The 12,683-nt window shown below is 31.6% G+C and overlaps 1 protein-coding gene and 1 non-coding gene across 3 annotated transcripts; one reads left to right on the top strand and one right to left on the bottom strand.

Moving 5' to 3' along the window:
- Positions 1 to 637: 637 nt before the first annotated feature.
- On the bottom strand, positions 638 to 6,114 carry LOC123916266 (probable hexosyltransferase MUCI70). Of its 2 annotated transcripts, XM_045967686.1 has the most exons (9): positions 5,448 to 6,114; positions 4,179 to 4,394; positions 3,738 to 3,951; positions 3,463 to 3,572; positions 3,185 to 3,384; positions 2,777 to 2,880; positions 1,958 to 2,145; positions 1,672 to 1,871; positions 638 to 1,242 (listed from the first exon to the last, which is right to left on the bottom strand). In XM_045967686.1, exons 1-9 carry the CDS (start codon positions 5,737 to 5,739, stop codon positions 1,030 to 1,032), a joined length of 1,737 nt encoding a protein of 578 aa, XP_045823642.1. In that variant the 5' UTR covers positions 5,740 to 6,114; the 3' UTR covers positions 638 to 1,029. The 2 variants fall into 2 exon arrangements, with proteins under 2 accessions (XP_045823642.1, XP_045823641.1); XM_045967685.1 differs by having other exon boundaries at positions 3,185 to 3,572; positions 5,448 to 6,089.
- Positions 6,115 to 12,041: 5,927 nt separating this feature from the next.
- TRNAG-GCC lies at positions 12,042 to 12,112 on the top strand. Its single transcript has one exon. It is a non-coding gene; the product is annotated as a tRNA-Gly (tRNA).
- The last annotated feature ends 571 nt before the right edge of the window (positions 12,113 to 12,683 follow it).

Consider the following 12,683-nt stretch of genomic DNA (forward strand, 5'->3'; position numbering starts at 1 on the left):
TCTTATTTTGATGTTAATATTAATTTCTATATAACCTATATGGATTTTACCCCATAAAATCACCAATTGTTTTTTATTTAGGTATAAGAACTTCAATCGTAAAATTAAACTTTTTTGACACAATTGTAAAACTAACTTAATTTTGTGAACTTTATAATAAGAGCTTTTTTTTAAAGATAATATAATCCATTATTAAGTTATTATTCAAACATATGTTAAATTAATAGTTGATGTTAGATGTGTATGCATAACAAAGTTGTCAATAGTCAACTAAGCAAATTACTATTTTGGTGTGTAATTCATTGTCACGTTAATCTCTAAATGTGTTTAAATTGCAAACACATCCATAATATCTCTCACTCAATGTATTAGTTCTCTTTTTGTTGGTCAGATTAGTCATTAAAATTACTAGCAAAAGAGAAATTGAAACGTGTAATGTGTTATTTCCCTTTAGTTAATGCTTGTGGAAGGTGGGGATTGTTTGAGGTTGTCACGTTGTTACTTGTCTGTATTGCAATGCTTGGGAATTAAACTAGCTGGTGGCCTTTCCTTGACATCTTAATTGTTTAAATTAAGATTAAGATGAAAGATTAGACCCAAATATAATTAAGATGAAATAGTACTGGGCAATGAATAATAGACAACTCAGTTGCTTTATTAACAAGAAATCTTTCGTGGAGTGTAATTGAGATGAAGTATATTTTCTTTATCACTATCATAATTGAATATGAAAGTGGGTTACTGCTTGAGGAATTTAGCAGCAGCCCATATTGTAATTACTGAAAATTTTATCCTATATACAGCAAAAAAATGGGCAATTGAACAAAATAAAAAAGAATGGGAGCATCCATGTGGAAATAATACAACACTTTTCTTGCACATTTTCCCTCCAGCTCTGCAATGAATGACTTGTGTAGGTGGAATTTATACTCCATCCGGCCTTAAATACTTGTATTAATTTTTTCTTATATTTAAGGCCGGTGGGAGTATTTTTTTAAAGAAACAATATAATCACCCGAACAAAACTTATTAACCTGCTTCATTCTCGGTACTTCCAGCAACAACTTTGCGGTGGCGCTTTTTATCTTTTCCACGCCTTCCAGGGCCTCTTCTAACAGGTGGAGTTACAATATTTTCAGGCGACGTTGCAAGCATAGCCAATGGAGGTGGCGGGGATAGTGGAGGAGTTTGAGCAGTGGTTGCTGGTGGAGCCCGACGCAGTAGTAAATCTCTGTGGTATTTCTGTAAACACCCCAAAAAAAATGAACTCCAGTGAGCAAATGAGAGAGAGAAGTAACCATGAAATTATATGGCAATGAAGAAGGTTTAGATAAATAATATCCCTCCAGAAAAATGAAACAATAACCATTAAGACAAGAAGTTTCGAGAAAAACCTCAACCAACATAGGTCACAGTGCAACTTTCACAACACAATTGAAGTTGTAAACTAAAACAAATATAATTCTAACATAATGCAGGAATTGTTAATATGGAAACTGGTTTCACTGTTAAGTTAGTTTCCGCTTTCTAAAGTGTTTGTGCATGGTGTGTTAATGTGTGCATCTTTATAGCGCTCCAAAATTTTGAATTGTTGAGAACAAATGTGTCTGGAAATATATACTATCAGAAGTTTATTATAGTCAGATATACAGATAAGATAAAACAGTTTACCTGAACTACAAAGTTGCGCCTTTCACAATCCAAGAACATGTTGAAATGAAAATCTACCCGTGACAAAATTTTGTCCCTGACGGTTGAAAAACTTAGCTGGTCCCTTGAAGTAAATCGGTCAACTTCATTGAACCAGAGACATGTAAAGAGATTGCTAATAGGAACATGCTCTCTTACTATTACACATCCTTCGGGAACATCTGCAACACAACCATTAAGTTTGAGAAAAATAAAGAAATCAGTTGTTGCATCTCATACCAGATAGATAGGAGTAAATATCACCTACCACTTATAAGAGGAAGCTTGGCTTCTGTATATGGGGTCAATCCCTCCTTCTTGTAAAACTCAATCTGTGAGTCAATAGAGGCATTATCATACTTTGCAGCAGCTTTATTGGCTTCGGCCTCAACAAATACATCAAAGCGTCTATAATGCTTTGATATTGAAAAAGTTGCATTCTTCCTCCACAGAAACCTACGTGTGAACACAAGCAGTTTAGGTGCCAAAAGAACATGCATTGTGGCCAATTCTGTAAGGCAGAATCTCTTCGGAAAGATCGGGTAGTCTTCTTTAAAACTAGTAAATATGTGTCCATAAAACAATACGTAGAGACTTTATGGTCTATATGGATCACGTTGGATGAAAAGAAATTCTACACTAGGGCTTCAAAACTTCACCGTGTTAGGCCATAACAATCACAGGGATATTTATGGTTAACCAAGCACATAATATGTGGATGAGTGTGAAATCTGCTACTTATGTCTTGGCAGACTAATTACATACTAGATTGTCAAAAGCGGTATAGCATATACATAATACATATATAATATAGAACAATTATGGTAATGCGTGAATAACCACTCTTGTAAATTTCATTATGGTAAATTAGATGTTTATAATATGGCATTCACAAAAATAATCTGACAGTAGGCAGGAGCCTGGGCCCCAGTACAGTGAATCACATGCCATACTTTGAATCAGCCAAACTATGAATCAAATGGTAAAGGGTCTGAAACAAAAAGTTTAACACCACTTTCACATATAAAATAAATAGGTATATTGAACAAAATTGCATATAGCCTCGAAGAGATTCTCTGAGATGTACCTTTCAAGAATTTGATATGGATCAACAACAAGCTCAAGCTTTCCATCAAGCCAGATAGAGTAGCGAGCATTTGGAACCATTCTATGCAGCAGAAGCTTTGGAATCTGTGAAAAAAAGTGGTAAAAGTTACAAGGCAATAAATAGTAGTGCTACTTTATGAACTAGAAAATACATCAGTACTTCTAAAAAAAATACATCAGTACAACAAGATCAATTCTTTCAGGATGGATTATAGAAAAAGAAGAAAAAAAATGCAGCCAACAATATGATTATTCAATTTTACGCAGCAACAATCAGGCCATACAGAAAAGCATGACTACTAAAACTTCATGAAACAAAAATGGCTAACAACCCATAGAATAATTTTATTTCAATCATGATGGGTCTTGCCAAATAAGTCATTCCAACCTTTCCTGTACGTCTTGCATCTGTGTAAGGAAGTTTGCGAGCAACTATAATTCTCCACAAACCAATCTTCTTGCTGACTCCCAGCCTGCCAGAACTCCTCAGATATTTTTCTGTTACTTCATCTACAAACATAAGGAAGCATATAGTCTTCCTCGAATAATCGCTTATGTTCTGTGGCTCATTTATCTCGTCAAAATTACCTGAATGGTGTATATAATTGATCATCAATAACTGGCTTAAAAACAAGTAAATAAATGCTGAAATCACACAATACAGACCAAATACTGCTGATGCAACAACCACGCCATTACAGTGATCCATTTCAAGAAGGTCATCTTCATCGATGTCAAATCCTGTGTTGTGGCCAGGTTTAGTTCCTCTTACGAATCTGATTGATGCACACAAGCATAATTGAAGATGGGGGAATGATTCATATCAGTAACAGGTACACAGCAATGCTTTATTACAAGCACACACAATTGTCTCCATAAACAACTTTCCTCAATGAGTATAGATATAATAAGGGGGAAATCCTAGAAAAAGCAAAACATACCCACAGTACACGCTCATTGACTCTTGTACATCAAAAGACTCGTTTCTCTGCTTCAAAGTAGGATATCCACCAAACTCTGAACCACCAAATTCTGCACCTCTACTTAAATTTTCTTCATAGACGTATTTTAAATTCTGAAGAACCGGAGAAGGTGAGGGCAATGTTGGCATCCGTGCAATGGCTTCTTCCACAGGAAGGTAACATACTGGACATGCTGTAATAAAATACACAAGACAGAGTATTCAGGAGAACTGAAGAAACACCATGCACATTAAGTAATCTAAAATTATCCTATATCTTCTATATCATCACAGATCACAAAAGTTTGAAGAAATGATTTGTATATGCAGGCATGATTGGAACAATGCATGGTATAAAAAATCAAATAGTCTAAATTTCAACAAGAAACCTTAGGCAGTAAGATAGTAAACAAAAACTTACGACGTGGCCCGATACGCTTTTTATCAGCCGGTGGGGGAGGTAATGTGAAACTATTACACGGATGCTCTGGAGGAAGATGGTAGCCCAAAAAGTAGCTAGTTGGAGAAGGAATTAATGCAAATTTCGCCGTAGATATTTCAGACGGAGAATCACTTGCAGACACGCTTTCGTTAACACTTATACTCTGCACAGTGTTTGCTTCCTGAGAATCTTCACCTGAAATCAGACCATATCACATGAATCACATTATCACCTAATTAAAACAGAAATCAAATAACAAGCACAAACACAAATCACAATATATTCTAACAATCCCAGTTGAACTAAATAACAATCGCTTACTTCCATTCAATATTAGTATACTACTAGAAAAACAAAACAATTAAAATTGCAACAATAATAATATATAACCCTCCGATTCTCAGTACAAGGACCTGGTAATCCAGAGCAAGTAAAGTCTGACCAAGGAAATGAACTTAGGTATTGTTCTGGACAGTGCCAAGGCCCAATCCGGCCTGCTCAGCCCAATGCACGTATCATCCCAAACCGCGGCTGTCTTCTCAATAGTCGCAGAAGGCAGCACTTCTGTAACGGCCGACATCGGAATGATTGATCTTCAATGTCAATCATGGCATTAAGACCAAAATTCCGACAGCCATCAATGTCGAGGCCACGTTGTCTGCCCTCATTTATGGTCGTGACTCCGTGCCGGGGGCCTATAAATATCCCTTTCATGCAAAGGACTCAGGTATCTACTCTATCATTCTTAACTTCTCGCTTCATGCACTTACTTACTTGAGCATCAGAGTGTCTTGCAGGTACACCCCCCTACCATCCCCCACCCCTCAAACAATCAAACGGACACGGCGTTTCATACCGGCCACAACCTCCTGATCAGATGCATATTATCGATTTGACATTAACCGAAGCTGATTAACTAGTTAAGCTCAACCAGTTGATTTTTCTTTTTTTTGTTCGATAGACGAAATGGCAAAGCCATCGAAAACTCACACACACAAAGTGGAGTGACCCGGGTTTGAATCCCAGTCATGACGTCTAGCACTAACAATTTCAACATTTCTGCCAGTTGAGCTAGAATTTGTGGACAGCTCAATCACTTGATTATTATAATATGATAGTTACAACAACATACAAAGACTAGTATACTTTAAAATGGTATTAATTAATTAATTAATCAAATTGCAATCAGAAAACTAATACAATATGGTAATAATTGAAAATGAAAAAGAAGTTGAGAAATGGAAGAACCTTTTCCAACATACAAAACCCAGATGAAAACGACAACAGAGATGAGACATAGGAAAAGCATCCCAACCTTCTTGCGACCAGCAAACTTGAAGATCCAAAGGAACAACTGTTCCTTTTCTTTCTCCTTAATCATTTTTAAACCCTTACGTGCTGATGATAATTGAATAGGAGAAAGAGGAACAAAGTTTTGTAGCTGTTTATTATTATTGTTGTTATTATTATAATTATAATCCAAAGAGCCATAACTTAAAGAACGAATACCAAGACCCTTTGAACCTCCACCTCCAGACATTATACATATGATAACTCTCTCATTCCGATCCTCAATTCAATTTCACTATCAGTTCAAACTCAACAATGTATTCGAAAATTGAAGAGAGCATAACCGAATCACAAATCAACTGAAATTTTTTACGGTTATATTAGACTGAAACAGAATTGGAAGATCCTAAATTGGGTGATGAATAGTCTAGGGTTTTCTGGAATCTGAGAATTGGAAGAAATGCTGGGTCTGGGTGGGATCACAGAAGTGGTTTCGTTTCTTTTTTTGCTACTTATTTTTTCGCTGATCCGGAAGTGGTGATGATGATGATGATGATGATGATGATGTTGGAGAGAGAGGGAAACAAAAAAACATTGAATATTTTATTTTATTTTTGTACGTAATAAATACTAGATTTTTTATCAAAAAATATATTTATAGTATTGTATATTTACTCCCTTTTTAATTATAAACAAATATTTATTATTTAAATTCATTAAATAACTAATGTATTTGATTTATAATTAAGGTCAAATACATTAGTTATCTAATGAATTTGAAAAGTGAAAATTTACGATAAGATCAGAGGTAGTATAAAAAAAAATCTTTTAGTATGGAAAAATTATTAGGAGGGAAAAATTAAAACAGAAACTAGGCCTGGTTTTGGACCGAAAATCATCAAATTGGTAAAAACCGCAACTATTTAATTTGGACTTAATTCCGACTTATTACATCTTCGGTTAGTTTCGGGTGTCAAGATGTACAAGTGACGGGTAGAACGGATTGGTTAATACGGGTTAGATTGAAACTTTGTTTACATCTAAAACTCCATTATCAAAAAGTCCTTATTTTGAAATAGTTCAATATTTTGTATGTAATGCTACAAATGATAGAAGAACTAAATGAAAAAACAAAGAGGGTGAGATGCAGTTACTTTGTTTCAAATCCATAGATATAAAGACAATGATATATCAAGTAGAAGAGAAGTAGAAATTAAAAAAAAAAAAAAAAAAAAAAATATATATATATATATATATATATATATATATATATATATATATATAATATAGGTTTAATTGCATATTTAGCCTCTTATGTTTATTTTAGGTTTTAATTTCGTCTCTTATATTTAAAAAGTTTCAAGTTGATCTCTTATGTTATTGATCTCAACATAAGTTGGTCATTTTCGTTGAATTTTGAGTTAATTTTTTCTAACTTTTTTTTAAAATTTTGAGTTAATTTCTTCTAAAACTTTCACATAGTACTCTTCTAAGTGGTCCACGTATACAAATTCGTTAGACAAGTCGACGATTTAAACAAAAATTTGACGAAAATGTCCAACTTGAAAATTTTTAAACATAAGGGACCAAATTGAAACCTAAAATAAGTATATGGGGCCAAATATGCAATTAAGCCTAAAATATATATTCGAATATCTTTTACATTTCATTCATTAGCGTATTATGAGCTTGTAAAATATAACATTTCTTTCATATATCAAATATGATTAAAAACACTTTCTCAAAAAAAAAAAAAAAGATTAAAAACAAGAAAGCAAAGAGTATATGGAGAGATGGAGAGAAGGAAAAAAAATTAATTTGCATCTTAATGGTTATTCGGTCGGTTTTAATTATGAAGAGATGAAATTTTAGAGACTCGCACGCAATTGTTCATGCCCAATTAAAAATGGATGGTATGTTTTATATTTTCATTGAAGAATATTTTTAGGGCACTTAGTAGCATAACATAAATGATCAATAATTATGTGAAAATTCACATCATAGATGAAATATTGTAAGTGTACGACAATTAAAGACTATAAAGTTAAGTAACATCATGACAACAAGCATTTAGTGAGTATAAAAGGCACGATAAAAAAAGTGAAATTCAATTAGTACATCTTTTGCTCTATTTATCTTCTTTCTGAAATCACTAATCATCCAAAAATTTCACCACTCAAATATCTTCTTCTTCTTCTTCTAAATCTCTAATCTGTAATTCATAAATCATGGAGGATATTGAAATGCCAACTTTTTTCCAACCTACAATTAAGAAGGGTCCAAATAGACAAAGAAACAAAGAAGAAAGTATGGAAATTAATACTCGATCTTTGACTATATTTTGAAGAGATCTTATTATAATGAGTGGACAAGCACTAACCGTGGTAGGAAGGTGCATTAAAGTAGAGGGTGTACAAAGTGAGAGAGAAACACAATCATAGATCTTTATGAAGATTTACGAAATAGAGATTAAAAAATTAAGGGAAAAAGAAATTTGAGCAAAAAGCACCAAATTTAAGAACTTGTTGATGTGGTGATGGCTAAAACGATTTCTTAGTAATGTCTTAGCAAAAGAAATCGAAGGCTGCTCATTAACAATTATTTATCTTTCTTGAAAATATTCTAGATTAACCAAAATATTGACTCACATATTTGTTTGTGAGATACTACTCACTCTTCCTTCCCAAGACCCACCCATTAAAACTTTCGGAGATATATTTCGAGGATGTGTTTGAAGTGGTTGTGCTCATTCACCATGCATACATATAAGGAACTCGTTATCTATGGATTTGGATCATCTCATCTCATGTTCTTTCTCTCATGCTTCCATTCAACATCAATCTTAACCATTTATTTTTTCTCTTTTCTAAATTATTATTTTCCCCATTTTTATGAATCATCACCCTTAAATGAGGAAAAGAAGAGAGGACAGCATAAAAAAAACATGAAAGGATCTAAATCTATTATTTATGTATGATTGGTGATTTTTCTTCTCCTAATTAATTTTTTTTATACACATAAAAGTAAAAATCAATGATAGAGCCCATAATCATTTGCTTAAAAAGTACAAATTTCTAAATTGTTTGTTGGTCTTTTATCTAATTATTGCAAGTAATGTATTTTTTTTTAAATAATCTAAATAGAAACTTAAAAGTGAATACGTGGAGTGTCCAAAATTTAAAATTCAACTGCTGCATATAGGGTCCGTTTGTTGTCGCGGATGGCTGGAAATCAATTAACCGGAGGCGTGTAATCACTGAACTAAGGAATTATCCGCAAGATATTGCGCAACTCCCCCAGAATACAACCGGTTCTTCTCGGTGATAAACATACCGAGGCTATCAAGACACGAGAATATCAACAAGGTAGGTAACTCAGGCATTACAAAGAAAAATGGAAAAACTAAACAAAACTCAATTGCATCTTATGATACTTGGATACACCTTCTCATATAATATCTATATCAAAACCGTTACTTAATAGTAATCATTATGATTTTACACAACAAAACTTTTTGTCTAAAACAAAACCGTAGTCCCTATTTATTAGCAATTAACTAAAGGTGTATCTCAAATAAATAGTAAAATTGATTTGGAGTTAATATATGAAAGGAAAACGTGAGAGAAATAATAGGAACAACTGGGTATCCTATGTATAGACTAATTCAAAGTTTTTTCATTTAGATAAATAAGACTAAATGAATATAACCACAAATAAAATAATTTCCTGATAAAATATATTTCTACTTTTCTCATTTAAAAATTATTAGACACAATATAATATAAACTTTTGAAATATACCCAAAATTTCCAACACGTTTGGCCCGACTTTTTTTTACATTTTAAGCTACTTTAAGATTAAGATAATATATAAGAACTTTTAAGTTAAAGTTAAAGTTGTTTGGCAATTTTATATTTTTTTTCTAACTTGATTATAGTTATGTTTAAATAATTTGCTATCTTTTTTAATAATGTTTGTTAAATTTTTTTATTGAAAACATTGATCATGGAAAAAAATAAAATAAATGAATGAAATATTTTATACAGAATCTTTTATAAAAGATGACTAATTTTGAGAATTTATTTTTAATAAATTTATAAGAGTATTTATAAGAGAAATCAATAGTAATATATAAATTATAAAATTATAATTATTATCTAGTAAAATGTTTTACCACTACTCTTAGTATGATTTTAATATTATATTATCGTGTTCTATATTTTAATTATAATTACCTAAAAGAAAACAAAATTAATTATGATAATTAATAGTATGTTAGAATAGCATTGTACAAAAATAATTACAATAGCACTAGACAAGTATATTTTAATTTAGTCGTAACTAAAAAAAATCTTTGGTCTAGTCTTCCTTGCAAAAAAAATGAGTGTACTTTAATTTTAATTCATAAAAAGTGAAAAGAGCACAGTGTTTCTTTACTTCAAATTTCAAAAGATATAAAGATAGCGTTTTGTCAAAAAAAAAAAAATAAATATATATATATATATATATATATATATATATATATATAAAGATAGCGTGCCTTATGTAAAAATATTAAAAAAATTGTTAAATGTGTTGCTGTCGGGTTTCGAAAGCAGTACCAGGAAAAAATCAAGCGTATAAATCACTACAAAGTAGAGCTTCTATAAATTTTGTGTTTGGCTAAACTTCTCCTTAAATAAAAAAATAAGTTATAAAAAAGTCAGGCCAAACGATACTATATAATACGATATATTTACCAATTAAACTAAACTCATATGAATATGCAAACATTGTCATTAATTAAATTACTGAATTAATTAAAACCGAAAAGTATATGAAACCAATTAAATTCTTTTAGGGTCCGTTTGGTTCGGGAGTTTTGGAGAGGAGGGGAGATGAAGTGATATTTTAAATTTTTGTGTTTGGTTCAATTTTTTATGAGAGAGGGGAGGGAATATAGAGCAATTTTTTATTCTCTCAAATTGAGGGGATTTGGAGGAGAGGGGAGGGGAACTAAAATATAATTTATTATATGGACAGAATTATCCTTAATTATTTTGTGAAAATCCTAAATTATCCTTAATTATCATGTTGGTTTACTCTCTGGAGAGCAACCCGAGACAACTCACTCTGCAATCATGTTATTTTGATAATGGTGTTATGGTTTGCACTTATTTATCATTTCCATTTAATTTAATCAGATTGGTTAGAACTAAAAAAAAAATTATAATCTTCATGCGTGTGTGTACGTATATAAATATATGTGTTGTTGTGTGCCACTTTTTTTCAATATATGTTGTTGTTCATCCCTTGTTTATCCTTATATATGTTGCTAGCTTGTCGGTTTGTGTGAATATATGATATAGGAGGGCAGACAGTGCTTATGGAAGAAGTTGCGCATCGTCACAAGAAGATGAACTCGAATCTCGATTAGTTGTTATTATCTTTTTAAGTTTGTTTTATTTTCAGTATTATAATTGTTATTATCCTTTTCTAAAGTTTGTTATTATTAAGATAAATATATCTTTAAAATTTAAAAGATAATGAATTTAGAATAAGTTACACATGAATTAACTAGTTGCTAACTCTCTCAGTTTTAGTTGAGATTATAATTAGTCGAGCAATGAAATTGAGATTATAGTAATTTATTAGTTGAAAAATAAAAAAGTTGAACAGCAACTCTATTAAAATTTCTCCCCTCTTCTTCCCTCCTCTCCCATCCATCTACCTTGAACTAAACGGACCTTTAAATTTGTGCATGGTTTGTTTTTTGTTTTTTTTTTATCAAAGTGCATGGTTTGTTTTAAATTACCTTGCCTTTAATCCATTCATGCGGTTAATGAATAATGATCCTCTCTATTTCTCATAGAGAGATATTAGACACGAATAAATTTGAATTATTTTTGAATTATTTAATAATAATAAGTTACCTATTTTTTGTGTTCATTTCTTCAAATTAAACTCCCCATCTTTTAAAAAAAATGAAAATGATCATAACTCGTTAATGACCAGTATTTTTTTTTCTTTCGATTTCTTTTTTTTGTCTTTTTATCAACAAAATTAATGCATGAATGGATCCATGGTTCTATAAAGCACTATGGGATGTAAAGTCTGATTAATTTGATACCCATAAATAGAGCTGTAAAAAGGGCCTTAAGGGGCCGGCCCTTTAAGGGGCGGACCCACTTATTCCTGATTATTAATTTTATTTAAATTTTAAACAATTTTTCTAGTGTCGTGAACTTATTCTCGTTTTCTTCATTCAGCACTGTCCACGATCGGCACCCTAAAAAAACTGTGTTTAAAATTTAAATAAAATTAATAATCAGGAATAAGTGGGTCCGTCCCTTAAAGGGCCGGCCCCTTAAGGCCCTTTTTACAGCTCTACCCATAAATGAAAAGTTAATATTCTTTTTTTGTTTTATTTTCCTATGTATTCCAAAAATAAATAGTAATTTCTTCTTTAATTAAGTGTAAATTTAAAATTGGTTCTTAAATGTAAAAACATAAAACTAATATTAAGCCAGACAACTATTTAATAAACATAAAGTGCAAAATGTTACACAACAAGCACCAGTGGTCTAGTGGTAGAATAGTACCCTGCCACGGTACAGACCCGGGTTCGATTCCCGGCTGGTGCATCTGTTTTTATTTTTTCATTCAAAATTTCCTATACACCTTTTTGCTATTCTTCACCCCCTTAATTTCATTTAAACTTTTAATTGGGCCTCCGGTCCAAATTTATAGATTTTGCTTGTATAGTTTAGGCCTGGCCCAGTGGCATGGCATTATTCAGCTGACAAGATAAAAATACCTAAAATCTAGCATGGTTTTTTCTTCTTGTATTTTTTTAAAAAAAAAAATTTATTAATCTTTTTTTAAAAAAATTCTGCTAACTTTTGATTTTATTAATCTTTGTAAAAAAAAACACTAAAACCTAATTTGTTTTCATTACTATGGAAAATAGATCCACATAATCCAAATTAATATTTAACAGTAGATTCCAAATTATTATGTACAATGGTTTCAACACCAAAATACATTCAACATCCACTTTTTCACTCCACATCATTTTCTCTTTCTTCCACCTAATCATTCAACACACATTCAACTTTTACCCTCTCCAATGGTTTTTCTATTCAACACCCTACCCCACCACTTTCTCTACCCCACCACTTTCTATTTCATATTCATATTTAAATTTAAATTTTT

The sequence above is a fragment of the Trifolium pratense genome, linkage group LG3 (assembly GCF_020283565.1).
Source record: "Trifolium pratense cultivar HEN17-A07 linkage group LG3, ARS_RC_1.1, whole genome shotgun sequence".
Taxonomy (NCBI): Eukaryota; Viridiplantae; Streptophyta; class Magnoliopsida; order Fabales; family Fabaceae; genus Trifolium; species Trifolium pratense.